A 27,920-nucleotide genomic window follows, 5' to 3' on the forward strand; every position below is an offset into this window, starting at 1 on the left:
GACCCCTCTGAGGCTGTGGCTGCACATGGGCTGACCCTTCTCCCCTCCATCCTGGTACAGGGGGGCCCCGGGCTGGGCAGGATGGGCCCTTTCTCCCTGCACCCAGTGCCCGCGTGGGCCAGGGTCTGAGCACTCGCCGTCCAGGCCATCGCCCGCTTCCACACGGTACACCACACGAAGGGCGCGCTGTCCAGAACACACGCCCCAGTCTGTGGAAGCCCCGACTCCCTGATGCCCAGGCCGGGGGGGGGGGGGGGCTGAGACGGGACGGGATGTCCATCCACGCTGTGACCAAGACACAGGACGCCACTGCTGCTAGCTGAGCACCGAGGGATCTGGGATGGGGGGGACAACGGAGGGGCCAGTAGGACCGCTGTGGTCAGTTCTGAGCACACAACCCACTAGGAAGCCCTGAGGAGGGGCGGGGGTGGTCAGCAACTGGCACAGACAACACACGGTGTGATTCCACAAGGCCCTGCACCCCGAGTGGACACGGGGCCCAGACACCCCAAAACTGATCCTCCCAACAGAGGGGGTGGACGGGGAATGGCGGAGAGGCCTAGGGGACGCGCTGACTCCAGAGAGGCTGGCAGGCTTCTGCTGGGGGCACGGTGTCCCCAGGTCAGCGTCCCTTGGTCCCTTCATGGCAGCCCTCTGCTCTCCGGCCTGCCGGGCTGTCCCCGTCAGGGAAGGCCCTGGTGCCCGAGCGCCGAGCCAGGAGGGGAGACAGGTCTGTCAGCAGCCCGGGGTCGGGTCCCTGCTGCTTGGACGATGGACACTTGGCCACCCACGACCCCCAAAGATGTGTCCTGTGGGACCCAGGGAGCTCAATTCTTGGCCATCCCCGGAGTGGGCCGGAGTGCTGAGGCAGGCGCGCTCCAGGCCCTGGGGATGCGATTGGTGAGGGCCCCTCTGCGTGTCCCCAGCTACCCCCCTCCCCGCCCCGGCTGCACACAGTGAACGCAGGGTATGACAGGAACAAATATATTGTGGGGGCTGCAGCACAGCAGTTCACAGAAGCGACTCCACGGGGGTCAAAATAAATTATCTCATATAAAATACCACGCTGGCACTGCGGGTCCGGGCACTGGGAGACCCTGGCCAGTTTGCTGGGCCGTCTGCGCCCGGCGGGGCAGATGCTGTCGGGGCTAGATGAGTCTGGAGTTCTGCAGGAACTGGATGAGCACCTGGTAGACGAACCTGTACTGGGCGGCGGTCTGCACCATGGACACCCGCTGCTCCCGCAGCACCCGCAGCATGGCCGGCACCTCCACCTGCTGTGGAAAGGACGGGCCGTGAGACGAGCAGCGGGGGGGCGCTGATGTGGCCCCAGACCAGAGAGAGGAGATTCCCCCCACCACATGCGTTGGTCTTTCTAACTCACGACTTGGTTCCACAACCACCTGGTGGTCGCAGGCGAAGCCGTGCTGCCCGCACAGGGTGTGAGCCCAGAGCCGGGGGAGTGGCGACACCACGACCCATGCAGTGACACCACGACCCATGCGGCCACGCCCTGAGTCCAGGTGCTCCGAGGGGTTGGCCCAGCTTCACTCTGGCAGCCACCACTGCGGGCATGTTGGTGCTGGGCACAAAGGGCAGTGCCACCTGCTCTCGGGCACCAGTGGGCACCGAAGCCCTTCTCAGCCAGGCCACGAGCTGGCAGGCAACAGGGCAGTGAGGAAGTGGCCTTAGGGCGGGCACCAGCACAGCGTCCCGAAGCAGCCCTGGGCCGGGCAGCTGACGCCAGCACTCGCACCCTCAAACCACCCCTGCTGGCCGCCAGGAGCCCAAAGGCGCTGCCAGGCAGTGGGAGACCGGCTGGACAGCTGTCTGGGAGCAGTGGGGCAGGAGCGCAGGGAGGAGGCCGGACGGCACCCCAGGGCGCACGTGCTCCACCCACCCACACCCCCCTGCTCCACTGTCCCAGCCCGGAGAGCGACCCGGCTTGCGGGAGACGTGCAGTTTGCATGCTGGGGTCCCGGGGCCGGGGCTCCTTGTCAGCTGTTCTGCTCCCCTCCACACCCCCACCAGCAGCACCGACATTTCTAGACCCGGTGGGGCGTTCCCGAGCCGGTGTTCTCCAGGCGGGAGGCTCGTCAGACCCACGCGGGGCCTGCCTGAGCGGTGAGGCGCCCTGGCTGCGCAGACGGGAGGAGCCGCACGGCCACACCGAGGCCCCCGGCCGCATCAGGCCCTCCCAGTGCCCCCGTCGCCTCACCAAACCTCGGGGCTGGGAGCCACTCTCGCCTCGCAGGCGGCCCTCACCGCCCGGCCCACAGACCAGCGGGGTCCGCGCCAGGCAGACACGGGCCCGGCCACCCCGAGAACTCCAGGGGAGCAGCAAGCCCGAGTATGTGGACAGACGCCGGTGGCCCCTTTGCTCCCTCCCCGTGCCGTGATCTGGACCATGTGACCCAGCTGAGACCCCCCACGAGAGCCGCCAGCACCTCGACAGGAAACCCCTCGGAAGAACGACGCTTCTCCAGCCGCACTCGGGGGCCGTGTGGGGCTGGGCCCCCACACCCTGCATCCCACACACGCCCGGGTGCGAGCGCCAGCCCTCCAAGCATCCCCAGAGCCTGAAGCCGTTTTCTTTTTGGTGTTTTGGGGGCCGCACCCAGTGGTGCTCAGGGCCACTTGGGCAGTGTGCAGGGCGGGCGGGACTCCCGCATGCAGAGGCTCTGTCCACAGGCCCCTGATCCTCTCCCTCGCCCGGAACCGTGTGCAGAGCACTGTTTCCCACGAGGACTTGGGGCACGGCACGTCCCAGAAGCACCAGGATGCATCTAGACCCGCAGGGCCCTGGTGGTGAGTCGGGGTCCCCGCCTCGCGCCCACCCTGACCTGGCACGCCTGGCGCAGGAGCGCTGAGCGGTGGCCCTGGGGGAAATAACGGTCTCTCTCGCTACCCTCGTGTCCCCAAAGACTCCGTTCTTACCTGACCACCAGGCACAAGGGGGTTCAAAACCACTGTCCAAACCAGCGTTTCTCAGCCAGATCAGGGGTGCCCGTTGGGGGTCCCCAGGATGTACCAAGGGGCCACAGGTAAATGCTGCCTCAATGGGGGGGCAGGGCATGAGGTTGGGATGGGGAGTTTGGGGGTCATGGGAAGAAAACTAGGTGAAGGGGTGGGAGAAAGGTGGTGGCCACTGCAGACAGGCCCGTCTACCACGTGCTGCTGACCGAGACCAGGGGTCCTCAAGCCGCCCCCTCCCACCATCCCATGGGCAGGGTGTTTCCTGGAAGGGGCGCAGAAGGTGGGACGGGAGGAGACTCACCTCGTTGTGCTCCAGGCAGTAGATCATCAGCTCAGAGAGGATGGCCACTCCGGTCCTGCCCACGCCGGCGCTGCAGTGGACCACGACGGGGGGCGGGCAGGGCTGGGAGCCCTCCAGCATGCAGTTGGTGTGACGGCGCACGGACTGGATCTCCTCCAGGTATGCTGCAAAGCAGAGGGTACCGTGTCAGCACCCGGCTGCCCTCCCCCCCCCCGTGATGCTCCTTCCCCCACAGAGACCCGGGAACTGGGCAGCAGCCCCGAGCCTAGGGCTGGACCCAGCATGGGCAGCTGCGAGTCTGTGGGTCCACGGGAGAATTCCTTCCTGAAATGTAATTGTTCCCTGACAAATTGCATCCTGTGCTCCCCTCTGCAAATCCCCAGGTCCCCCGAGCAGATGATTCCGACATGACTCGGAGCCAGTTCTGCTGCTCGCAGGCTCGTCTCCTTCAAACGCCCGCCCGCCCCCGCCAGTTCTGGCTGGGAGTGCAGCCATCTGCCCTGTCGCCCCCCTGGCCCACCACGTCAATGCCAATGGAATTGGAGATTCTAAAACAGACCTTCTCTTGGGGGAGGGGGGGCTCAGGTGGGCTCCCCGTGGTCGTGAGTGCAGAGTGAGCGTGCCCCTTCCCTGGCACCAGAGGCCACACGTGTCGGGATGGTTGGTGCCAACTGCCCCATCCCTTCCAGCATCTGCCCCGCTCAACAGGGCCACACCGGGCCTGTCCCCAGCTCCATCGGGCACAAATGAGAAATCACAGTAAGGCAGGCCTTATGCCTTCCCTCCTGGTGATGAGGCCGAAGGCAAAGGAGACGGACGTTCAGAGTGCAGAGCACTGAGGGAGGAGTCATCACAGAGAACCAGCAGCCTCTGGGCCCGAGGGGATGGTAGAGCTCTCGGGGACACAGCCTGCGGGGAGGGGGGTGGGGGGCACCTCTGCGGGTCACTCGGGTCTGTCACGGCCACCACGAAGGGCCCTGTTTCCTCTCAGACCTGCCCTGGGGACTGAGGGGGCTGAAGTAGCTAGTGGCGTCGAGCTGAGATCACCACTGGGCCAGTGGACACAGGAGGGCAGGAGGGGGCACTGCCGGAGACCACCAGAACAGAGGAACACCCAACACAGCATCTTGGCCCCGTGGCTGGGCTAGCGGCAAGGGCACTCTCTCCCTCAGGAGCAGGGCCACGTTCACTGCCAACACACAAGGTCTGCCTTGCACGTGATGTGTGTGGGTGCTACCACAGCTCACACGCGTGTGGCAGACTGGCAGGGTCAGCAGCCATGTGAAAGTCAGAAGCAGCAGTGTACAGGGGAGGGCACTTGCTGGGCACGACCCAGGTCCAGCTCCCAGTACCCCAGGGGTTCCCTCGACCCTGCCAGGAGTGAGCCAGGAGAAAGCCCAGAGCAGCACTAGCTATGGCCCCAAATCCAAAAACAGAAATAAGGGGCAAAAAGGAAGAGTTACATCTCACTCTGCAAACGTGTTTCAGAAAAGGCAGCGGTGGGCTGGACGGGCCGTCATGGTCAGGTCTGGGACTTGCAGGCTGGATGCAGCACCCAGGGCCGCAGGCTCAGGCACCAGTGCCGCATCCCGGCAGCCGCTGCTCCCAGCCCAGAGAGCAAGAGCCCGGTCCAAGTTCCTCACACTTGCCCATGGGTTTGTTTACTCCCGACTTCTCAAGAATATACTCGGCTGCCTCTAGAGGGGTTTGATGACAAAGGTCTGACAGGAACACGCCCAGTCTACCGGCACTGCTCGCCAATCAGCAGACACCCAACTCTCTGGAGAGAAAGCCCCAGAGTTAGCAGAAGAGGCGCAGAGGGGACGAAAAGGCCACCTGCTGGGGCGGCAAAGGTCTCTGGCTTCATCCTGGTCATCGTGAGCAGCTGCCGGCCCGGCCACTCAAGAACCCTCACTGGCTCTTACTCTCGGCCCCGGGACCCCCGCACCTGGGGAAGGACTTTAGGGACTGAACACGGACACCACCACGAATTCTACATGCAGATCAGAACAAGAGCAACGCTGGGACACTCCCGACCAAGGGGGCGCCATCTCGGTGGTGCGGGCGAGTGCCAGCCACCGGGCGGTTTCTGCCCACACCGAGCCCAGGCAAGGTGTGGAGAGACTGTGAGGGCCGAGGCACCAGGTCGGGGCCATGCAGACCCCACACCCGCGGACTCCCGGGCGACCACCACACCTGTCAGAATGTCACCGGCTGAGTCTGTTCCCGTGTGCCAGAGTCCCCCGCTGTGGGAGTGCAAGGGCCTCCCTGCGGGCAGCGCCGAGCAGCTGACCCTGGCTCTTACGCCTCGGAGGATACGCGGCACCGCGTGTCCCTCTCGTCCCAGGAAGAAGGCTGCGCTGCCTGCTACACGGCTCTCGTGGGTATACGGTCCAAGAGAAGACTCCTGTGTCCCTGCCGTGACTCAGGTGGGGTGGCATCCCCCAGGTCCCAAGGGGAACTTACCCAGAAACCCCTGGACGTCCTCGGGGCAGCCGTGGTCCGGCCAGTCAGTGTACTGCAAATGCCACACTGTCCTTTCCTGGCCGGACAGAAGGTGCTTGACCTTCAAGCCCGTGGTCGCGTAACAGCCAGAATCTGTGCGGAACTTGGTGGTGACCTTGAACTTGCCGTAGGTGGCAGCACTGTGCTTGGAGCCCAGCCGGGGCCAGTAGCGGTGGCTCTTGGTGCGTCCGCCCTCCTGAGACACACACAAGCCACACACAGCAGTTAGGGCCTGCACGGGGCAGCCCCGGGCCAGCCCCCAGCTCGCCCTCCGCGCCCGCCATGTGCTGTGGCTGCGAGGAGCAGAGGGAACGCATGTACCACATGCACACACCCAGAGCAGCTCGGAATGTTCCAGAAATGGGAAGGCCTCCCCATGGCCACAGGTGTGGGGCCAGGGGAGGGGGCCAGGCAGGGGCTAGAGGGACAGATGACCCCACAGCCTGGAAGAGGCCGTCCTCTGCAGGGCAGCCTGCACCGCTCTCCTCTCGGCGGGCACGCCGGTCTGACCCTCGGCACCAGCTGGACCCAGGCCTGAAAAGGGTGCGTGGGCACCTCTGCCGGCCCCTCCTGGGCCTGACCCCGGGCTCCTTCCGTGCACGCGCACACACGGGCACTGAAGATCACACGGATGAGATAGGTCATGGATTTAGTGCCACATGAAGCCATGAACACCACCGGTGAGACCCAGGCCACATACTGTGAGGCGTGACCCCTCAGGAAATGAGTGTACATTTCCTGCCTAGGCTCCAGGTTCCAGAGGCCCAGAGCCCCTGACGGCTCCAGACTCTGTTCCTGCCTGCGGGGCCCCCACCCCATCGCTGCCTCAGCCCCCTTCTCTGCTCCCTGTCCTCAGCCAGGGTCAGGCCCCATGATGCCTCCTTCATCGGCATGCAGAGCACCCGAGGGGTCTGGGCCTCTGCAGAAGGCCGGGCCGAGCATGGTCGCTCAGCTGTGTGCCATGTCCCCGTGGCCGGACTGTGGCTCAGAAGGGGCAGGGCCTGGGTGGGGTCAGGCCTGGGGCAGGTGACAGGGGCTGTTGGAGCGGCCAGGCTGCATGGACGCTGCCGCTGGGGCCCGGGTCTGGGTCTCCCTCACTTGGAGTGGCACTTCTGCTTGTGGCCACCCGTGTGGGGTGAGGACCGGGAGGTGAGGTCTCTGGAGAAGACCCCGAGTCTGCGGGGAAGGCTGAAGGGCACAATCCCAGGGGTGCCCCCAACACGGACAGCGTCAGTGCAGCCCTTACCTCCTCCGCCGTCACCATGGCGATCACGTTGGCGCCCTGCTCCCACACCATCTGCCAGAACTCATGGCAAGTGTGCGGCAAGGGCCCCTGGGTGGCTATGTAGTGCCACTCGGCACCCCCGGCCACCACCTGCAAAAGAAGACAGGGCATGAGGGCACCTCCAGTCACCCGGGCTCCCGCCAACGGGCCCAGCACGTGGCAGCCTCAGAGTATTTTCTGAGTTCAGTGGGTTTGTGCCACACCCAGCTGGGCCCAGACCCCGCTCTCACGCAGGCATCTGGGCACACGCCCATTCTGCCTCTGAGCGGGACAGGGCCAGCAGCAGTGTCCCTAGCGAGGGGCCCCGGGACGCCCCGTCCCACAGCCGACTCCACGCGCCACACCAGCCCCTGCCTGCGCCGTGCACACACAGGGCTCTCCACCAGACAAGGAGGGTGCTGGGGTCCATGTTTCCCCCTCGTTTAGTTTGGAAACCATGTGCCAACTCGATTCGAATGAAACTGTCAGTGATGGTCTCCCTAGCCTAGGACGGTCAGGGCAACGCTGGCGAATGAACCCATTTTCCAAGGACCACGAGCGGGGGAGCCTGCGCCCGCAGTTGCTGGCGAGGAGCTGGGCAGTGTGGGCGATCTGAAGCACCAGCCTGCAGGAGCCGCTGCCCAGCGCCCGCAGCGTCTCTGAGCAGACGGGAGGGCATTGAGAGTCGCGTTACAAAGCCGGCAGCCAACACGAACAAGTGCACAACACAGACGCGGCCCGGCTCTGCCGCCAATCAACCCCTGCGCCCAGCGCTGACTGCAGCGGGAGCCGGGGGGAGGAGGAGGCGAGGGCAGCCTCTGCTCCAGCACGGGACGGGCTCCCCCAGGCGCCCGTGCCTGGTGAAACGCCCACGTCCGACTCGGAGCGCAGGGTGCAGCATGGGCCCGGGAGAAAGGGCGGAAGGGGCTGCGTCTGCCAGCGATGCCCGCCAGGCACCACAGTGGCCACCGCAGCTGTGCAGAGCGGGTGGAGGATGGCCGTCTGGTCAGACCCGGGACGCAGCTCGCTGATGGGCGCCAGGGTGGAGACACTGCATCGAGAGCGGCCACACCGCTGGCTCAGGCTCAGGCCCTGGGGCCGCTGTGTCCACTAGGAGCACAGGGCGGCCTCGCCCGCCTCGGAGTGGCTGCTCGTGTCTGCCTGTCGTGTTCCCATGCTCGAGACACGAGCGGCAGGGCCGGGCCGGGCTCTCTGGGGTCCGAGCACAGAAACCTGCCCCTTTCGGTCTCTGTGTCTCTGTGCGAAGCGTCTCTAACTGAGCTCTGGGCCCTGGGAGGCGCGAAAGAACCGCCACAGCCCGCTAGGGCCGAAAGCTCCACAGGAAAGAGCAAGAGACCCCGACGGCTGCTGGTCGTGAGACTCTGCACTCGCCGTGGGCTGTGCAAACACTCCGGTGTCAGGCCGGGAAACTCGGTCAGCAGACGTGGAAAGACCGAGTTCCAGGCACTGCCAGGAGCAACCCCTGAGCACTGAGCCGGGAGCAGCCCCAAAGCACCCATGGGTGTGGCCCAAAATAAAGCCCAAAAAGGCTGGGGAGATGATACAGGGGTTCAGGTGCTAGCAGCTGACCATGGCTCAAATCCTAGCACCACATGTAGCCCCCCAGGGGGTCACTCCTGGGCACCACTGGGAGTGGCCCAAGCCCTCCCCACACCCGCCTAAAGCGAAACCTAGGAGAATCCACTTTCCTGTGTGAGCGGCTCTGACAACAGGACAAGTGTGCACCGCCACCTGGCTCCCCAGCCCCCTCACCCTGATGTGGGAGGCGTTGATGTAGCCCGCGCTGTTCTCCTTGGAGGGCGGGAGCGCCACGCGGTTCTCCTCATAGGGCAGCACCTCACGGGTGCGGCTGCGATCGGCGTTCTCGGGCAGGGAGGCCGTGCTGAAGTCGGCGCCCGCCTTCCTCTTGGGGATCTGCTCGTACTCCGAGAACACCAGCCCCTCCTCCAGCCTCTTCTTCAGGCTTCTGAACTGCAACAGAAGCGAGTCTTCAGCGCCCGTGACCCCCCAGTCCCGGCACCAGCCAGGCCACGGACGCAGGCGTGCCTGTCACCAGGGGTGCCACTGCCGACTCGTCACGCTCGCCTCGCTGTCCGAGACGAGCACCTGCGTGCTGGGCCTGTGTGCGGAGTCTGGATGGAGTGTGGCTCCCCACAGCCCCCGCCCTCCCCAGCGGCACAGCTGCTGTTATGGATGGGGCCAGCTTAAAGGACTCAGTGCTTCTCCTTCACTGCCTGTGCTCAGACCCATCACAGCGCCACTACGGCACAGACTGACGGAACATCCGACCGACCGACACCTCCCTCAGCCTTCCCAGGCCCGCCGGGCTGTTGCGCCCATCTCGGGCCGAAGTCCTTCAGGTGTCCGCCCGCAGCCCGGTCCCGTCACTGGTCACGGCAGCAGGGAGGAAGCTCGCCACACCACCGGCCTCTGCTCGCTGCGTTTGTTTCTGGGCCTCCTGGCAGAAGCCAAGGGACTCCCTTTCCCGGGAAGGAAAGACCCACAACCAGAGCCTGGTTTCCACGACACGGTCTCCTGCCCGATGTCCGCGTGGCAGGGCAGCCACGAGGCCCAGCCTGCGGTGGACCTCAAGCTGCACCTCTCCCGGCCTCCCTCTGCCCTGTGCCCCACCCACACTGATGTGCCGGCCTCCTGTGGCCACCCTGGAACATGCTGGCAACCCCTGGGAGCCTGCCCAGGTCTGGGGAAATGGGCCCTCCACCGAGAGGGGCAGCGCGAAGCCCCTGACCATCCTGCTTCCTGCTCCCGCCTGAGCCCAGGGGAACGGCCCAGGGCCTGGGGGGAGCTGCACTGCCCACACAGCCGAGTGCGCTCGACACGAGGGGGAGGGGACTGCGGTGCCTGAGCCCCGCAGCCCAGGGCCCCCCACGCTTACCCTCTCGTCCATGGGCACCCGAGGGGCACTGCCCCGGCACTCCTCTCGCCCTGGGACCCGGGCCACCGACAGCCCGTTGAGCGCCGCCAGCATCAGCGGCCGCTTCTGCGCCTCCAGGCCTGCCAGCTTCTGCTTCTCAAGATTCTTGGGGGCAAGAAAAGGCACGTTCTTACTGTTGGCACTGCCAGGGGTGGCTGGAATGTGCGTTAATCTCCCCAAATCTCTAGTCCCCAGCCAAGGAATGCAGACGAGCGAGCACTGTTAGTGGGAGGAAGGCAAACACGGCCGCCTCCGCCCTCCCTGCCCCATGGGGCAGCTGGCCTCGCCCACAGAATTCTGGGCCCTTGGAGTGGAGCAATGGGTGCACAAATGCATGAGTGTGTGATACACGTCGCGTGGATGCATGGGTAGGTGGGTGTGCGGGTGTGTAGGCACATGAGTATGTGGATACACAGGTGCATGGATGATGCATGCATGGATACACAGGTGTGTGGATGCATGGGGGTGTGGGTGCATCGGTGTGTGGATACAGGGGTGTGTGAGTGCATGGGTGCGTGGGTGCATGGGTGTGGGGGTGCATGGTGTGTGGGTACACGTGTGTGTGGGTACATGGGTGTGTGGGTGCATGGGTGTGGGGGTGCATGGTGTGTGGGTACACGGGTGTGTGGATACATGGGTGTGGGGGGTGCATGGTGTGTGGGTACACGTGTGTGGGTACACGTGTGTGTGGGTACATGGGTATGTGGATGCACTCATGAAAGGAAGGAGGTAAGAAGGGAGGAAGAAGGGAGGAGGGAATGGAGGGAAGAAAGGAGGGAGGGAGAATAGAGGGGGAGAGAGGTGGGACGGTGGGAGGGAATGAAAGGAGAGGGAGGGAGGGAGGCAAGAGAGCAATGACCAACACACTGGCCCGGGCGTGGCGGGCGCCCACACCAGGTCTGACCCCAAGGTGCCCACGGTCGTCTTGGGGGACGCGCCTGACACCTGGGGACACACCGGGTGCCTGGGGGAGTGTTGGGTGCTGGGGGATCTCGGGTGACTGTGTAAAGGGCCAGGAAGGGGTCAGGAAGCTGGACGCCCCCTGGGCCCGTCCTGGGGCCCAAGCACAGCTGCAGACACCAGGGGCCTGGCGGGAGTCCCGCGTGCCCTCGCCCACTCACTCTGATCATCACTTCCCGCTCCACGATGCTATCCTCCAGGGAGAACATCTCGGACACGGGCCGCTCCTTCACCGGCTCCTTCCTGGCCCGCTCCTTCACACTGCTCAGGTCCGGCTCCGAGATGGAAGGGCCCAGGGCGGGCCCCCCGCTGACAGCCAGCGGGTCAGCCCGGGCGGCCACGCCGGGGGCCCTGACGGGTCCATGCCGCAGTGCCCACGCCCGAGCGGCAGCAGGCGGCAAGCAGCCCCCCGGGTCCTGCCGCAGCGCCCCATTGCTCACGCTCTTCCGGGGCCCCGGGTACTCAGGGGGCGGCTTGTCGGGGATGCGGGCCAGAGCGGCCTGCAGCTGGGCACTGTAGCCCATCTCCTCGTGCAGCGCGGCCAGCGGGGGTGCCGCCGCGGGCATGGCCCCCTCCCGCTCCTCGTCCTCGTCCTCCTCGTCCTCGCTGCTGTGGATCAGCATGGTGGCATCGGAGAGCGTCTTCTGGTGGTGGAAGCGGGGCGCGGGCTCCCGGAGCGTGCTGCCTGGGCGGGCCAGGGGCCCACACAGGGGCTTGAGGGCCTCGCCGCGCAGTGCGGCACTCACGGCCTGCAGGCTGCGGCGCTGCGCGGCCGACAGGGGCGCGCTCACTTCCTGCAGGGACTGGTGCACCACGGGGCAGCTGTCCTCCTGGAACGTCTTCACGGACAGCTGCACCTTGCGGGTCACCAGGTCCGGGCTGCTCCCGCTGACGTAGCGCTGGTGGCGGTGGCTGGCCAGGTCGGGCGTGCTGGTGGCCGGCCGGGGCCGGGAGTATATGGGCGGCGGCCGGAAGAGAGAGCACTTGAGTGCCTGTGCGGGGCTGTGGCTGGGCAGGGCCTGTCTCTGCACGTTGGCCAGCTCTGGGGTGCTCACCGTGTGGGAGATGGCGTGGGTCCCCGGCTGGCTGGGCGCCACGGCCGCGTGCCGAGGGTTGCTGGGGGCGCCCGGCCCCGCTCGCCAGGGCCCGTAGCCCCCCGGCGGGCCGCAGGGTAGCGCGCAAGGGGCCCGCTCGCGCATCTCGGGCTGGCTGTACACTAGCTCCTCGGGCCGGCTGTAGGCATGCGCATGCAGGAGGCTGCGCAGAGACTGGCTCTGGCCATCGGGCCGTGGGGCGCCCCGTTTCAGCTGCCGCATCACCGTCTCGTAGTCAGGGGTGGGCCGGTATGAGGGCACGATGATGGCGCTGTGGCGGTGGTTGGGGATGCAGTCGGCACCCAGGGGGTCGCTGCCGGGGATGCTGAGGCTAGAGGATACGGGTGAAGCTTGGATGAAGCTCTGCGAGCAGCTGAGCGAGTTCACGCTGCACACACTGCCGTTGGCCACAGGGCCGCCCAGGTAGCTCAGGTCCAAGCTGTTGTGTGAGGCGTAGTACAGGGCGTCCTCGTGCCCAGGGAAGATGCTGTCTGCGACAAGGCCACGCAGCACGTGAGCTGCTGTCCCAGGGAATGCACACACACAGGTGCACACACACATATGCACATATACACACATGCATACAGGTGCACAAACATGTACATATGCACACACAAGTGTACACACATGTACACACATACACGTACACAATGCACACATGCATGTACAGTTTCACACATGTACATGAGTGCACACAGGTGCACCTGTGTGTACACATGCAGATTCACACACATATACACAAACATGTACATAGGTGCACACACGTATACACATACACATGCAGGCATGCGGGTGACATACGCATGTGTGTGCACACATGTACACATGCACCCATGTGTACTCAAGGTACACGGCACCCACCCATGCACATGTGTACTTATGTGTGTACATATGTATGCACACGTGCACACATGTACACATGCATGCACATGTACTCACTGGTACACAGACACGTGTGCCCACACCCATGTGTACACACATGCACACACATATGTATTCACATAGGTAAACAGTGCAGTGCACTCATACACACATACACATTTAATCACATGTGCACACATGTATATTCACATGTTTGCACACACACATACACAAGTCTGCATCCCAAGGTCATCCACAACCCCATCACTTCTAGGGGCAGCTCCAGGCTGAAGCAGGGACCCCAGGAGGGGGGACAGCCAACATGGACAGAGCAGCTTGGCCACTTCAGGGCATCAAGAAGTGCCCCGGAGTCCACAGCCTGTCAGCCCAGGGGCAACAGGCAGGAGCCACCAAGGCAAAAACTGGGCAAAAAGCTGGACAGCAAGACTTGAAACGAGGAACTACCAGCCAGAGAGTCATGACAGTGGACAGGGCGCGGGCCTCGCATGCACTTGACAGGGCTCGGTCCCCAGCACCCTGCAGAGTGCTCTGACCACTGACAGAGGGTCCCTGAGCTCAGAGCCAAGAGTAGCCCTGAGCACAGCCCGGTGAGGCCCAAACTGCCCCGGCTGTCCTCAGTGTTCCTGGCAGTCACAGTCAAGGTGTCCTTCCCCGGGGAGGGTCCGGGCGTGTGCATGACCACCCACTGCCATCAGTCGGAGCCACCACAGGGAGCAAACGTCTTACTCTCAACTGACACTCCCGCTAACCACTGAGGCCCGTCCACAGAACGTCACCTGCAGTTTAAAGAGAATAAGCAGGTGCTCAGGGGCACCTCCCGCTAATCACACACGTGTGCACACGCGGAGACACACACTCACACACAGACACTCACACACACATACACAGACACACAGAGACATGCACATACACACACGCATGCGCACCAGCCCAGCAGTGAGAGAGCAGGATGTGTCCCTGTCCAACAGGGTGTGACCGTCCCTTCTCAGGAAGCACCCCACCCCCCCCGTCTCATGAGCTTGCAGACTCGTGACCGGCCGCGGGGAGACATGCACAGAGCGTCCTTTCCGGAGCCCGCTGGGGAGCCCAGAGAACAGATTTTTGTTTTATTTATTTACTCGTTTTGCAGCCCTCAGATCTCATCATCTCCCCCTCACCGAGAGGCACTAGCAGCCTCGGCCCAGGCGAGAGAGAGCCGGAAGTGGTGAACACTGGGAAGGAAAAGGCCATCGAGAGGTACGGCAGAAAGGCAGAAACGTGCCCGGGTTCGAGACACCAGTCCTTCTCGCTCTAAGAGGGCCACTGGTCGTCTCACGCCAGAGCCAAGTGCCCCGCCTCCGGGCCGCCCCTGCTGCTGGCACAGGGGGCCCATGCCATGCTGAGGGACCCGCCCGAGAGCCAAGAGCCAGGGCAGTCGCCAGCCTCTGCCACCCAGCCCGGGCCTCTCTGGGGGTGCAGGGGTCCCCACCAGCCACACCAGAGCCCCCTGCTGGGGACGCCCGAAAAGGCATGAAGTGCCCCGGGTGGGCCCCTGCTCGCTTTCTCTGGGGACACCCTGAGCATTGCGGGGTGACCCGGCCTCCCCCCACCCCGTCCCTCTGGGGCCTGCTGTGTGAGGACGAGATGGGGCTCTTCCTGGGACAGATGGAGGCTGTCACCTGTGTGTCTCCCCCGGCCCATGAGGGGCTTCCCCGCCATTCCCCCAGAAAGACCCCTCTGCTATGCCTGGGTTACCTTGGGAAGTGTGACTCTCCGGACAGTGCTCTCCACACGGGGCGTGCACGGGGGGCAGGATGTAGGGCTGCTGTCGTGGCTGAAACAGAGAGAGGTGGGGGCTGGGCACTATGCCGTGGCCTCTGACTCCAGCAGCCAGGCAGGGAGAACAGAAAGGTCCTGGTGATGGGGAAAGGTCCCGTGCCCACAGGGGCAGGGAGAGGGGCTCCATCGTGGTCTGTCCCCCAGCACGGGCAAAGCTCCAGAGTGGGTCTGCCAGTACCCCCCTCCAAGGAAGACAGGGAAGGTAAAGGTCACCACTCTCACACAGAGGCCAGCCTTGGTGTCTCTGGGCCGCACCCTGCGGTGCTCCTGGCTGACTCCTGGCTCTGTGCTTGTGGATCCCTCCTGGCAGTGCTCAGGAGGCAGTGCTCTGGGGTGCCGGGGATGGAATCGGCAAGCACCCACCTGCTGGGTCTCTGACCCTGGCTACCCTTGTTTGGTACAAAATCACCCTACGCCAACATCAAAGAATCCCTGAAAGAAGCCCCTGAAAGGCAAGCCCCCAGCACCTCCCGACATACATGGCCGCTGCGTCCGGCCAACGTGGCTGGAGACAGCGGTGCCCAGATGGCCAGGATGGACATGGCGCCAGCCTGCCCACACCGAGGCGGACAGACCCAGGTCCTGTCGGCTGTGATGGGAGCAGCTGTGGCACTGTGGCTCCCATTGGTCCGTACCACCTCCTGGGCTCACACAGCTCTTGCCCACGTCCAGGTCAATGACCAGCACACTGACGCTGGCACGCTCACCAGCAGTAGTGCTGTCCAACGTGTAGATGGCAGTGACACAAAGACGTCTGCTGCTGGTGACCAAGGGCGCGGGCACACGCCATTACCAGAAACAGGAAGGAGCGAGGGGCCAGGCACACAGCCCAGAGTGGGCCTGGGGGACTAGGCATGAGGACAGGCGGGGGACAGATGGGGGACAGCGGGTCTCAGTACAGCGGCGGAGGAGGGGGACACTGTGCAGCTGGGGAGGCGGGCGCCAAAGTCCTTCTGCCTCCCAGACCCCCGCCTGCCCAGTACCGGTGACGCATCCCTGCCAGCGCGGCAGCCCCGCACCAGTGGGACCTACCAGTGAGGAGCGGCTCCAGGTGGGCTGCCTTCGGATGGGAGGCGGAGAGCTGGCCGGCCTGCGAGACAGGGCGAGGGGCCGCGCTGCTGGGTCTGAGCAGGAGCCCCACTTGGGGGCTGGGTTTGCCTGGAACCCAGGGGCTCAGGCGTGGGGCACCCTGCTCGGCCCCACTGCAGTCCCAGTGTGGGCTGGACATGGAGGTATGTGAGTTCCGGGATGTTCTGAACAGCTATTAGCACGGGCCCCGTCAGCTGCTGGAGCACGCAGGAGCACCAAGGCGCAGTGGTCAGCGTGCCTGGCCCCTGGAACGGGGCCTGGGGGAGGGTGCAGGGTCACTTACTCGGTGCAGATCTTGTTCTGTTTGTAAAACTTGTGCCTGGTAGCGAACAAGCGCGAGATGTACTTGGCATTTTCAATATCGTCCTGGAGGGGGAGGAGGACAGTGCGATGCCTGAGCAGCCTTGCGTGTCCGTGTGTCCCCAGCTCCCCCAGGCCCAGCACACCAACAGCCAGACAACCCGCAGAAGGGGACGGGTGGGTGTCCAGGTCCCACTGCGGCCCTGACGGAAATCTCTGAAGGATTCCACAGCGAACACGGGCACAAACACGGCAGCTGGCATGCGGGGGTGGGGGGGGAGTGCAGGCACGGCTGGTCTCCGGGCAGTGTGCAAGGACACCCCCAGTGACTGCCACCGAGCAAGGCGAGTGACCCCAGCGGGGCCAGAGGCAGTGCCTGCCCCCAGCCAGCCCAGTGGCCCTCCGGGCTGCAAAGGCGCGGCGTGGCTTACGGTGTGGAAGAGAACCGTCTCCTCCTTGTGGACCAGCTCGGCCAGGATGGTGGACTTGTTGTGGCTGATGTTCCCGATGTCGCTCCACCTGGCCAGAAGATCGACCGTCATGTGCAGCAGGCAACAGTGGCACAGACCCCTGGCCCTCCCCTCAGAGCAGGAGAGGACGGTCAGGCCCCCAGACCCCGCCTCTGCCGGGGCTGCTGTTTCCTCTCGAGCAGAGGCGCCCCCACCCCTGGGAACTTCCAAAAGGCAGGATCCACCGTCTGAGCCCCCAGGGGTCTGCGGTGTATGATGGGGGCAGACCCGTCTTCCTGCTCACCCTAGCAGCAGCTGGGGACAGTGGACACAGGGACAGGGCAGTTTCGTGCGGAGGCGGGGGGGGGGGAACGCCACACCTTCCCTGGCACCAGGGAGGGGGCAGAGACCTCCCTGCACCCTCAAAAACGTCCAGGACAAAGACGCTTCTGAGTGGGAGACAGCACAGTGGGGAGGGCACCTGCCTGGCACGGATGCAGCTGACCCGTGTGCAGTCCCCAGCATCCCACAGGATCCCCCGCCCACCAGGAGTGATTCCTAGTGCAGAGCCAGGAGGGACCCCTGAGCTCCACCCGGTGTGGGCCCCAGAGGAAGTCAAGAAGGACAAGAGAGACAGAAGAGGAGACGCTTCTCGCAGTGAGACCCGCTCTGGCACAGGGGCGGGCCGGGGCCTACCTGTACACCAGCACCTGTCTCCCCACGCGGGCCGGGGCCTACCTGTACACCAGCACCTGTCTCCCCACGCGGCTGCGCACAAACACCCCCATGAAGAAGACGCCCAGCTGCACGCTGCTGCCCTGAGTGTCCTGCGGGGGAAAGGGGCTGAGCGTTGGGACCCCCGACCGCCTCTGCCCCTCGAGTCCTCCTGCTAGCCGGAGAGGGTGGTGAGCTCCCCGCCGAGGCGCGGCCCCCCTCTCAGGAACACGCGGCATCGTCTTTTAACCTCAGTTTGGGTTTGGGTTTGTCCTTGCTTTGGGGTCACGCTTAGTTGTGCTCAGGGCTCACTCCTGGCTCTGCACTCAGGGGTCTCCAGGCAGTGACTGGGGGACCCTGTGGGGTCTCAACCTCTAACTGAGCCGCATGCACACTGTGGGGGGCCTTCTCATGAGGCAGGAGTACCCCTGGGTCCTTCACACCCCAGCGTGCCCCTGGCCAGCCCGTGCAGTGTCCACTGGCTCTGGGACTGATTGCAGCGACACCTGTCCACTGACACCAGGAGGCAGAAAGCAAGCAGGCCCGGGCGTGGCTGGCACCAGCGGCCGGAGCAGGCACTGCCTGTGGCCCCAGGAGAAAGGCAGTGCCCTGGGCGATGGCCAGCAGCGTGCTGCCCGGCTCTGACGGGGTGGTCCATGCGTGGTACCTTCACGGGGAAGACTTCCTGCCCGAATCCATCCAGCCGCTCTGCTTCATTAATGTACATCAGCTCTGCTTCTGCCGGCGGGATCCCACTGGACAGAGGGCAGCATGGGGAAACGGTTCCGCATGGCCGGGCTGGCTGGTGCCCTGCCCACACCCCGTACAGGAGAGGAGGGGGAGGGGCAGTAGCTAGTCCCCACAGCAGAGCAGGGACAGGGCAGCGAGTGGCACTGTGCCACGCCCAGCGCTGGTCACCTGTGGGCCTTGTGCTCTCGGGCCACCTTCTGGGTCAGCTCGTCCAGAACAGCCTCGTCCAGGGCCAGATCCTGCAGGCAGAGCCGCCGGACGGGCGGGCGGGCAGCGGTGTGTGCGGGCTCCGGCTATCCCCAGAGCCCAGCTCTGCCCACGCCCGTCTGCTCCTTGCAAGGCCCCGGGGTCAGGAGCGTGTCCTGCAGCTCAGGGCTCCAGGAGAGCGAGGATGGAGGGAGGCGTTGCCTCGCACGGTCCCCAGCACCACCTGGTGCAATCCCTGGCAGGGTCAGAAGTCAGCCCTGCGCACCGCTGGGCGAGGTGCCAAGCCTCTGGCTCTGTGACTCCTGACATCCCCTGCAGACACCCAGCCCGCCCTCCTGCAAGGACAGTGCCCAGCAGCCCCTGGGTCCCTCCCATGCACCCGAGCCTCCTCGCACCCTCCCCGCTCCTGGGATCACGCGTGGCTGGTCACCTGTTCCCAACACACAGGCTAGCTCCCTGCTTCTCTGCACGCTCCCCCCAGCCTGTCCCACATGAAGTCCCTTGCACCCTAAGCACACTTGACCCCCGTCCTGTTTGCCCCCTCCCTGCCAGGCTCTGGGACAGCCACTGTGTGTTTCTTATCTAACTTCTTCCGGGAGGGTGTAGGGGTCACAGCCTCCAATAGCAGACGGGTGGGAATGGTGGGCGATCCTGATGTCTCCCCCAGAGTATGGAAGATGGCCTTGGGCGAGGCCTCCCTGGGAGGCTTCCTGCAGGCTCTGGCCTTCCCTTACTAAGACTCCTTTGCCTCGAAGCCAACGGGACACGGAGGCAAAGCACCCAGGGGCTGCCGGGCAGACAGCAGCGGCCCAGGGAGCAGCCTCGTGGGAGGGAGGGTCTGTGCTGAGGGGCCACAGCCCCGCCTGCCCAGAGCCTTGGACAGCACCTGGCAGGGAGTGGCCGGCAGCCCGGGGCCCTGCCTGGAGGCGTTTCTCAAGAAGACCCCCAGAGACCCAGGTGGGCAGCCGTGCGGAGTGGAAAAGCCTGACAGTCTCCCCCTACCCCGACCCCAGGGTCGTGCGGGTCAGATTCCCGGCCACCACAGCATCCCAACAAGCCGGGCCGGCCGGCCAGGCACTCACCATGGGAAACAGCACGTACTCCCGGAGGAAGTCCTGAGAGTCAAACTGGTGGTAGTCTCCGAAATCCGCTGGGGAGGGAGGGCAGAGGGGGTCACCGGGGCACAGCGCTCTGAGCAGCCCCACGGGCCCCTCCCGCATCCTCATATTTCTGCACCATTCTTTGGGGGTGGGTACACCTGGCTGTGCTCAGGGCTAACTCCCAGCTCTGTGCTCAGGGATCACTCCTGGTGGGGCCCCGATGACCTCACGCGGTGCTGGGGACCAGGGCTGGGTCAGCAGCTCGAGAGGTCAGTGTGCTAACCCGTGTGCTGTCTCTCCTACTCTTAGCCTTAAGTTGTGTTTGTTTTGGGGTCACACCTGGCGGTGCTCAGGGCTCCCTTGGGTCTGTGCTCAGGGATCATCCTGGCGGGGCTGAGGTGGCTATATGAGGTGGTGGGGGTTGAGCCTGGGTCCGCAGTGTGCAAGGCAAGCTCCCTTCTCTTTGAATTATCGCGCTGGCCCCATCCTATTCTTAAATTTTTAAGGCGAGCTCGCAGAGGACCTTGTCTCTCTGACTCGGGGGCTTCTGAACTCAGGTTTACCGCAGAGAATCGATGAGTCAACCCAGAGGCCTTCTCAGTTCAGCAATTCGCAGCTGAAACGTGCCACCAGAAAGCACCCTGAGCAGCGCCCCCAAACACCCGAGCCCCTGACCAACTTCCCACATCCAAGTCTCAGTCTTGGATGCCCCTCTAGCCTGGTTCTTCCTCAGGACCAAGTCGGCCTACACGCGGGGGCGAGGCCAGAGTCCGCACCTACCGCAGTCCCATGGGCCCAGTAACACCGTGACATCAAAAGTCTGGGTTGACTGGGGCCGCACGCCGTGCAGGAGGGAGCTGCACGGGTGCAGGCCTGGAGGACTGAGGCCACCTGTCCCAGCTGACGAGGCAGGCCCCGAGCACCAGGCTGGCCACTGGCGGGAAATCTCAATTTCATCACCGTCTGTGTCCTGGTAACAGCCCCCGGCCTGGCCGGAAGAGGCTGGGGTAGGAGGGGGCGACCAGCCCTGGCCCAGGCACACTGCAGCTTCACAGACCCCTGGGAACACGGTGACATTCAGCCGCCTGCCCCGGCCCGGGCGCCCTCGGAGCCGGGAGTCACACGAGCACAGGAGGAGGCTCCGTGGCCTCTCAGCAGCGCTCAGGAGCCCTGGGCCCACTCAGGACACAGCCACCGGGCAGGTCCAGTGTGCCACTCAGGCCCTGGGCGCCCAGCATGACCCAGATTATGATCTGGGACCTCCTTGGTGCCAGGGACGGGACCAGGGCTGGCGGTATGCAAGCAAATGCTTTGTGACTGCCTCTCTCCAGTCACACAAACAGGGCTTCTATGCTCTTACTTTGGGCCGTGCTCAGGGCTAACTCCTGGCTCTGTGCTCGGGGGTCACTCCTGGAGCGCTCGGGGGACTATATGGGGTGCCAGGGATTGGACTCGTGTGGGCGGCACAAGGCACGTGCCCTCCCCACTGCACTGTCGTTCCCACCCCAAAACAGCTTCTTACCAGGAGAAGCGCGTGGAGTGCCCACCCAGAGTCAGCCCTCTGCCTCTCCAGTGCTCGGGCCCTGGGTCACCCGCTGCCCCAAACTCACAGGAACATGAGCCCTCACCACCTCCCCTCTGCCCGCTCTACCTGCCCAGGTGACAAGATGCCACCACGGGAGCTGTGTTCTGTGACACTCAGGCGCTGGACATCAGGCTCACGTGGTCGGGGCAGACACCTGGCGGTGCTCAGGGCTTACCCCCGAGTCTGTGCTCAGGGACCATCCTGGCACCAGACAAAGGCGCCCATCCCCGCCCCAGAGCCCAGCGGCAGAGAAACATCTACCACCAAAATGACAGCATGACAGTCTCTGCGTTCCTCGGACAGCTGCAGATGACAAGGCCATGCAGCAGAGAGGAGCATTTGGGTGATGCGGAGGTTTGCCGGGCACGGCCATGGACAGGGAGCGCGCTCCACGGCTGGGGGGCTGGGCTCCACCCCGGAGCCTGCTGTTCCCTGAGGGCTGCCAGAATGGCTCCTGAGCACAGAGCCTGGAGCATCCGGGGTGTGGAGAAAAGTCTCTGCATCTGTCGAGGGGACTGGGAGAGGGGTCACGGCAGAGCTGGCACACGCCAGAGCGGGGCCCGATTCCCTGAATATTGCAGCCCCGCCAAGTGTCACTGGGTGTAGCCTGGGGGCCGGTCACCCCCAGCCGGGTGCCGGAGGCCAAACCAAGCTGGCCGTGGGCAAGGCTGCGCCCTCCCACTGAGCTCTCTAGCCCCACGCTCCGCATCTTAAAGGGAAGATGCAGTGAAACGGGGTGTGGGTGCTCTGTGGGGTCCCGAAGTCAAGTTCGTTCTCCCACCCGCCCGGTGCAGGGGCGAGGCCGGGCCCCACTTACCCTGCACAGCGAGGCCGGCCAGCCGGATTGCCTGCTCCAGCGAGCACCGCAGCCGACCCTCCAGCACGTCCTTCTTGGCTTGGAGGTAATACTGATACCTGTGTGGGCAGAGGGCGCCAGGCATCAGGAACACAGCCACCCCTCCGCATGTCTGGGAACGTGTTCCCTCCCACCCCCGCCCCTGCAGCATCTTCTGGGCACCCCGTTTCATGCCACGTGGGCCAGTGGGGCCAGCTTTCCCCGGGAGACAAGGTCTTCGGGAAAGGCCAGGAGTCTGGGAAAGGCCATCGCCCACCTGGACAGTGCCCCCCTCCGGCACTGCAGTGAGCGGAGGGGAGAAGGCAGGTGAGATGGAGAAGGGACCACTAAGAAAATGATGGCTGGAGGAACCAGTTGGGATGGGAGATGCATGCCAAAAGTAGATAATGGACCAAACATGATGACCTCTCAGTGTCTGTGTTGCAAGCCAAAAGTAGAGAGAGAGTATGGGGAATATTGTCTGCCTTAGAGGCAGGGGGAGGGTGGGAAAGGGGGGTATACCGGGATATTGGTGGTGGGGAATGCACTGGTGGAGGGATGGGTGTTTGATCATTGTGTGATTGTAACCCAAACATGAAAGCTTGTAACTCTCTCACGGTGATTCACTAAAATTAAAAAGAAAAAAGAGTCTGCAAGCACACGGTGTTCCTACACACGCCAACACCCCCAGCCCCAGGGAGGGTCCCCGAGACCCAATCACCAGATGTCCTCTGGCCAGGGAAACAGCTCTGCAGGACCAGGACCGCCCATGTGTGAGCGCGGAATCCATCTGGGGGAGCGGGGGAGCAGCTTCGGCCCTGCCCGCAGCACCCGCGCCACAGCCAGCCCAGTTCTCAGGCACAGGGACAATGCGCCGTTTCCTTGCCAGCCCGGTCACACGCTTGGAACTAAACACCGTGCCCCCCCTCCAGGAATCCACTTCCTCTGGCCAGACCCGAATAACAGTCGTTTTCCACAACGAGCCCCCCAGCAAACAGGGCAGCGCTGACCCTCTGTTCCCGGCCACTGTAACGGCTGTTTCTGGACTGTGAGCAGGAGCACAGGAGGAGGACTCGGAGCTGGGCAGGCGCACCAGCCTGAGGGGAGACAGCGCTGCCAATGCCTGGGCCTGCTCCAGCCGCCCACGAGGCCGCAGGTCTCTGCGGCAGGAAGGATGACCGTCCCCAGCAGTCCCCTCCAGGCCAGCACCGGCTCGTCCAGGCGGCTCGGTCCCCTTCCTCCATTACAAAATGCCGTCTCCCCATTTTACCAGCACCGTCCTCTCTGCTGTCCACCATCCGGACGTGGGCTGTGGCGCTGTCCTCTGGAGGCGGAGGGGGGTGCCAGGAGCAATCCAAGTGCCCAGCAGACAGGGACAGTGGCCACGGGCCAGAAGCAACCCAAGTGCCCAGCAGACAGGGAGTCAGAGGAACTGTGTGGGGGCTGGCGAGGTAGAACAGCAGCTAAGACGGTTGCCCTACATGTGGCTGGCCCCGGTTTGGTCCCTGCCACTGCTGATGGCCCCCTACTCCTGAGCACTGTACAAGTAGACCCTCAACAGAGCCCGAGCAGCACCTCCCACAGGAAATGACACACACCTTGGCTTGGGCCCTGATGAAACATCACGAAGTTCAGAATCACTGTTCTGGCATGTCACGTCCACCCCAGGTCATGGATGAAACGGTCAGGACCCCCACCCGCCCAGCTGGGGACCCCACAGGAACAGCCCGTGGGGACGTGGTCTTGCACAGAAGACACGTGGCAAAGGGAGTGATCCTGACCTCTCTGAGCTAAAATTCTGCTTGTGGAGCATTTGCCTTTGCCCTCCTCGATGCAGGTTCCACTCGGAGACAGCGACACGTTCCAGGGACCCTGCTCTGGGAACAGAAGACTCCCCTGGGTCCCACCCCACCCTAGCACAGCTTGGGGGAAAAAAGAAAACAAAAACCGTTCCTTGTGCCAGGAAAGTATTTGCCAACTTTCCCAGGAGATCTTCCCTGGAAACCCAAGCACAGAAGACGGCCTTTTGGTATTTTTATATCCCAAGACCTGGGGACGGTTCATCTCACTGCAGACGCAGTTTGGACGCTACATGGCTGTGCCCTAGCGCCCCGCCCCTAAGTGCTCGAACCCTGGTGGTGCTGACTGAAAGGCAAATCTCCCTTCTCAAAGCTGACTTGCTGTTTTTCACCCACAGAAAGGATGGAGGTGCTGCTTGCTTGCAAGTTTCTCCAGGTGAAACAAAGATGGCTTCCTGGTCATCACAAATGCCAGAAAGTGATGCCCGGAGTACTTGGTTACTGCTGATAAAAACATCTAGAATATTCCTATTCAAGTGCAAGGAAACAAGTGGCTTGTCCGTATCCTTTCTCCCCTAGGATACTGAAAAGAAAGTCCTATTTTTGTTTTCAAAAGCCATCCCAGGCCAAGCGCTGCAGCCGAGCCGGCAGCCCTCGTGAGGCATCAGAGTCTTTCAGAAGAGACGCCCAGAGGCTGGGACACAGGCCAGCAGGGCGCGCTGGCCTTGCTGTGCCCACCAGGGTCCGGTGGGCCCCTGAGCCCCACAGACATGATTCCTGAATGAAAAGCCAGGACAGGAGTAAGGTCAGGTGTGACCAGATGCCAAAAGAGATGCCGAACCTCCTCTGATGGTCTCTGAGTCTCTCAGACTTAACTCTTTTTGCCTTTTTTCCCCTTCTGGTGTTCGGGACACACCCAGCAGTGCTCGGGGCTTCCTCCTGGCTCTGTGCTCACCCCTCTAGTGCTGGGGCTGAAGTGCCTGACCTGCTGTGGTTGTTTCCCCTGGGCAACACCCCCTCGATGCTTGGGAGGGCTCTGTGGCCCCGGGCTCGTGACGCTGAACTCAGCCACCTGCCCCCGGGCCCTCCCTCGTCCCCTGAGCTCGGGCAGAAGGGATGGATCCAAGCACTGCTCATGCTTCAGGGGTTCAGCCCCAGGCCCATCTTGTGGGGTCTTCTTCCCAGTCCCCCGCCCAGCAGCCGCAGCCCCTCCTCTCACTTGTCTCCACCTAGCGTGAGCCCTCAGTCCCACGGGTGCGGCTGTGCAAGGCAGGATTCCCTCCATCCTGGCTGAGGAGGCTCCCTCTGTGCTGGACAAAGGACCACTCTCTGTCCACTCCTCCACGATAAGACTCACCTTCTCTTGCAGCCATACAGAAGGCCGCTGTGTGTACGGCCACGATTACTTGGTACCGTGTGTTCTGGGGTCACGCCCAGCGGTGCTCGGGCTGATTCCTGGTTCTGTCCTCAGGGGTCACTCCCAGCAATGCTCGGGGGCCCATCCGTGACGCTCGGGCTCAAAGCAGAACCAGCTATGAGCAGGCCACGCCAAGCTCCACACCTCTCTGGATGGACCTTCTTTACCCCCCGGGCGCTGCCCGGCTGCAGTGATCGGCGCCCGTGCACAGAGCCTCTGCCAGTGGTGCGTGCACGAGTGCGGGCGCCTGGTGCTCGGGCAGCAATGTTTCCGACCCCGAGACTCCCCAGACTGTTCCCACAGCGGCAGACCCAGAAGACACTCGCACCAGCAGTGCAGGGGTTCCTTCCACAGAGGACGGTCACTCCACACAGCTCCCACGAGCCTCTGCCCCTGTCTGCACCCCCTCCTGCACCCCCTCCTGGCCCCTGGGATGGTCTGGTCACTGCTGCTTTGAAGACAGGACCTGAAACGCTTTTTCTTCACTCACAATGCCGTTCACAAGGAGCATCAGGAGAACCCCAGGACCTCCCAGCACCGGGTGGAACATGCCAGAGCATTCGCTCCGCTTTCCGCCTGACGTGCACGTGCTGGTTCCTCACGATCAGAGACCCAGAGAGGTCGCCCAGCATGCCCCGGGCCTCGGGGTAGCACCGCCAAGGCCCTGCTGACCCTGTGGACAGAGGACGCGTACACACACTCCAGGCATCCCCTGGTGCACACGATGACCCAGGGCCAGACCCAGGAAGCGGGTGGCAGGCTGCAGATGACAGGCAGACAGACAGACAGACAGACAGACCAGCTGCCTCCCTCCCACCCCCAGAGCCTGGAGAAGATTCTGGCCACATCGACATAGTGAGGTGACCCTCATGTGACCCACCAGTCACTGCTTCCACGACACCCCCAAGGTTGCGACCTGCGTCCCCTCTGCCACTGCATTCTGCAGCTCTGAAGCAAGTGGCCCAGCAGGGGACCAGGGCAGGAATGTGTGCGGGCAGTTCCTCCTGCCCTTCCATACCAGCCTGTGTGTACGCCAGGAGACACACACACACGCCAGCACACAGACACACACACCGACACGCAGATACAAACACCAACACACAGACACACTGCAGAGACACACACACCAGACACACACACACCAGCACACAAATACACACAAGGGCACACAGACACACACACACACCAATACACACATACACACAGCAGCAGACAGACACACACAGACACACACTGACATGCAGACACACACTGATACACACACCGGCACACACAGACACACACATCAGCACACAGACACAGACCGGTACACACAGACACACACACCGGCACACAGACACAGACTAGCACACACAGACACACACGCTGGTACACAAAGACACACACACCGGCACACAGACACAGAGCAGCCAGACTCCGAGGCCGCAGCTGCCCTCCACTCCTGGATCTACTGAGGCCTCTGAGGCTGCCTCTGCATCCCCGAGACTCTGAGGCACGGGCTGGGGTGCCAGGGGCTCGCTTAGGGATACCGCTGGCCGAGGGGAGGCTGCTGGCCGGTAAGGCAGGCGGGAGGGACAGGCTGCAGCTGGCCACGCTCTCCGCCCTGAGCCTGCGCTCAGCAGAGCCAACGAGGACCCGTGTGTCTGCCGCGGCGGCTGACCAGCTCCTGACGGGTCGGGGACTCAGTCAGAGTATAATCTCGGGGGTGGGGGGTGCCAGTCCTCCCCCTGCTTCGGAGGCTCTGGGCACCTGGGGAAGGAGGCAGCTTGCCCCACCCCGAAGCCGAGGCTGTAGCCCATGAGTGCGGCGTCATGGCAGCCACTAGAGAACCCACAGACGCGGCCGGACCAGAGGGCAGCTGCGTCCACGTGGGCGGGAGACTCGCTCAGACTCAGCGCGTCCACTCCCGACCCCTCCACTGGAGAGAGCCTGTCCCATCAGCCCCTCTGCCAACCGCCCCTGCAGTCCCTCCGGAGGGTGGGCCACGCGGGCCCTGTCCTGCGGGTCTCCGGTGTCCACATGTCCCCCAGGCTCTCCTCGCGGCCACCTTGCCTCCTCCGACAATGTCCATCAGGGGATGAAACGCTGACCGAGGAACCTACTACTCGCCAAAGTGTAGGTGCGCTGGGGGGTCCGTCCACTTCCGACTTCGTGGTGAGGAGTCTGGGGGCCTCCCTCCCCCCGGGGCCTCCCTCCCCCCTTTGGGGGCGGCGCCAGGCCTGCCATTAGGAGTTCTGCACGATGCCCTTGAGAAGCCAGGCACGCGCTGGCACTGGCCTCGGGGTGTGAGGTCCGGGGGCCAGAGACACAGCCCAGCAGGTAGGCGTGGGGAGGGGCAGAAGGTATCACCTGGGAAAGGCACTTCAGGGAGCCAGCCCTCTTCCAGTGTGGCGGAGGGGAAGCGCCCAGAGCCACAGTGACCGGACAGCCTGGAGGCCAGGGCTCGGGTGTCCCGTCACGGGCCTGCAAGGGCCGTTCCCATCAACCTGCAACACTGAAAGTCAGGCCCAGGCCACAGATTATCCTTACGAGCCCCCAGCGGCCACCGGTGGTAATCAACCACCCACCAAGAGGTGAGACGCTCACACCCGCACCTCAGGTCCTCCTCCGGATTCTCCATCCTTCTTTCCAACCCCAGCCCCCGTCCAGATTAAAGGCTGGGTGTGACCACTGGCCGGAAGCATTCTGAAACTTGTGACTTTTTCTTTCCTCTGGGTCTGAGCCATCCCCGGCAGTGCTCAGGAGTGACCCCTGGCAGCTCAGGGGCCATCACTGGCACAGGGGCTTTGAACCGGGGCTGACGGGCTTCCTTCCCGCACCATCCCTCGAGCCCTTGATTTTTCTGAGAGTTTTTCCTAACTGCCCGACTCAAGGCAACCCCTGACCATCCGCCCACCCCGCACACCCGCCACCGCTCCT

At 64.0% G+C, this 27,920-nt stretch overlaps 1 protein-coding gene across 2 annotated transcripts in view; it reads right to left on the bottom strand.

The window, feature by feature from the left end:
- Positions 1–970: 970 nt before the first annotated feature.
- The window catches only part of PTPN14 (protein tyrosine phosphatase non-receptor type 14), a 75,556-nt gene continuing 48,606 nt past the window's right edge, over positions 971–27,920 (bottom strand). For both annotated transcript variants that reach the window (XM_055144544.1, XM_055144543.1), the window contains exons 4-19: positions 21,768–21,865; positions 19,348–19,415; positions 18,227–18,297; positions 17,976–18,063; positions 17,333–17,421; positions 16,577–16,664; positions 16,129–16,211; positions 15,789–15,846; positions 14,673–14,751; positions 11,124–12,547; positions 9,964–10,107; positions 8,820–9,038; positions 7,029–7,157; positions 5,744–5,978; positions 3,278–3,441; positions 971–1,277 (exon numbers count right to left, since the gene is read on the bottom strand). In XM_055144544.1, coding sequence (XP_055000519.1) covers positions 1,149–1,277; positions 3,278–3,441; positions 5,744–5,978; positions 7,029–7,157; positions 8,820–9,038; positions 9,964–10,107; positions 11,124–12,547; positions 14,673–14,751; positions 15,789–15,846; positions 16,129–16,211; positions 16,577–16,664; positions 17,333–17,421; positions 17,976–18,063; positions 18,227–18,297; positions 19,348–19,415; positions 21,768–21,865 — 3,166 coding nt within the window. In that variant the 3' untranslated portion in view covers positions 971–1,148. The remainder of the gene's footprint in view (positions 1,278–3,277; positions 3,442–5,743; positions 5,979–7,028; positions 7,158–8,819; positions 9,039–9,963; positions 10,108–11,123; positions 12,548–14,672; positions 14,752–15,788; positions 15,847–16,128; positions 16,212–16,576; positions 16,665–17,332; positions 17,422–17,975; positions 18,064–18,226; positions 18,298–19,347; positions 19,416–21,767; positions 21,866–27,920) is intronic.

The sequence above is a fragment of the Sorex araneus genome, chromosome 7 (genome assembly GCF_027595985.1).
Source record: "Sorex araneus isolate mSorAra2 chromosome 7, mSorAra2.pri, whole genome shotgun sequence".
Lineage (NCBI taxonomy): Eukaryota > Metazoa > Chordata > Mammalia > Eulipotyphla > Soricidae > Sorex > Sorex araneus.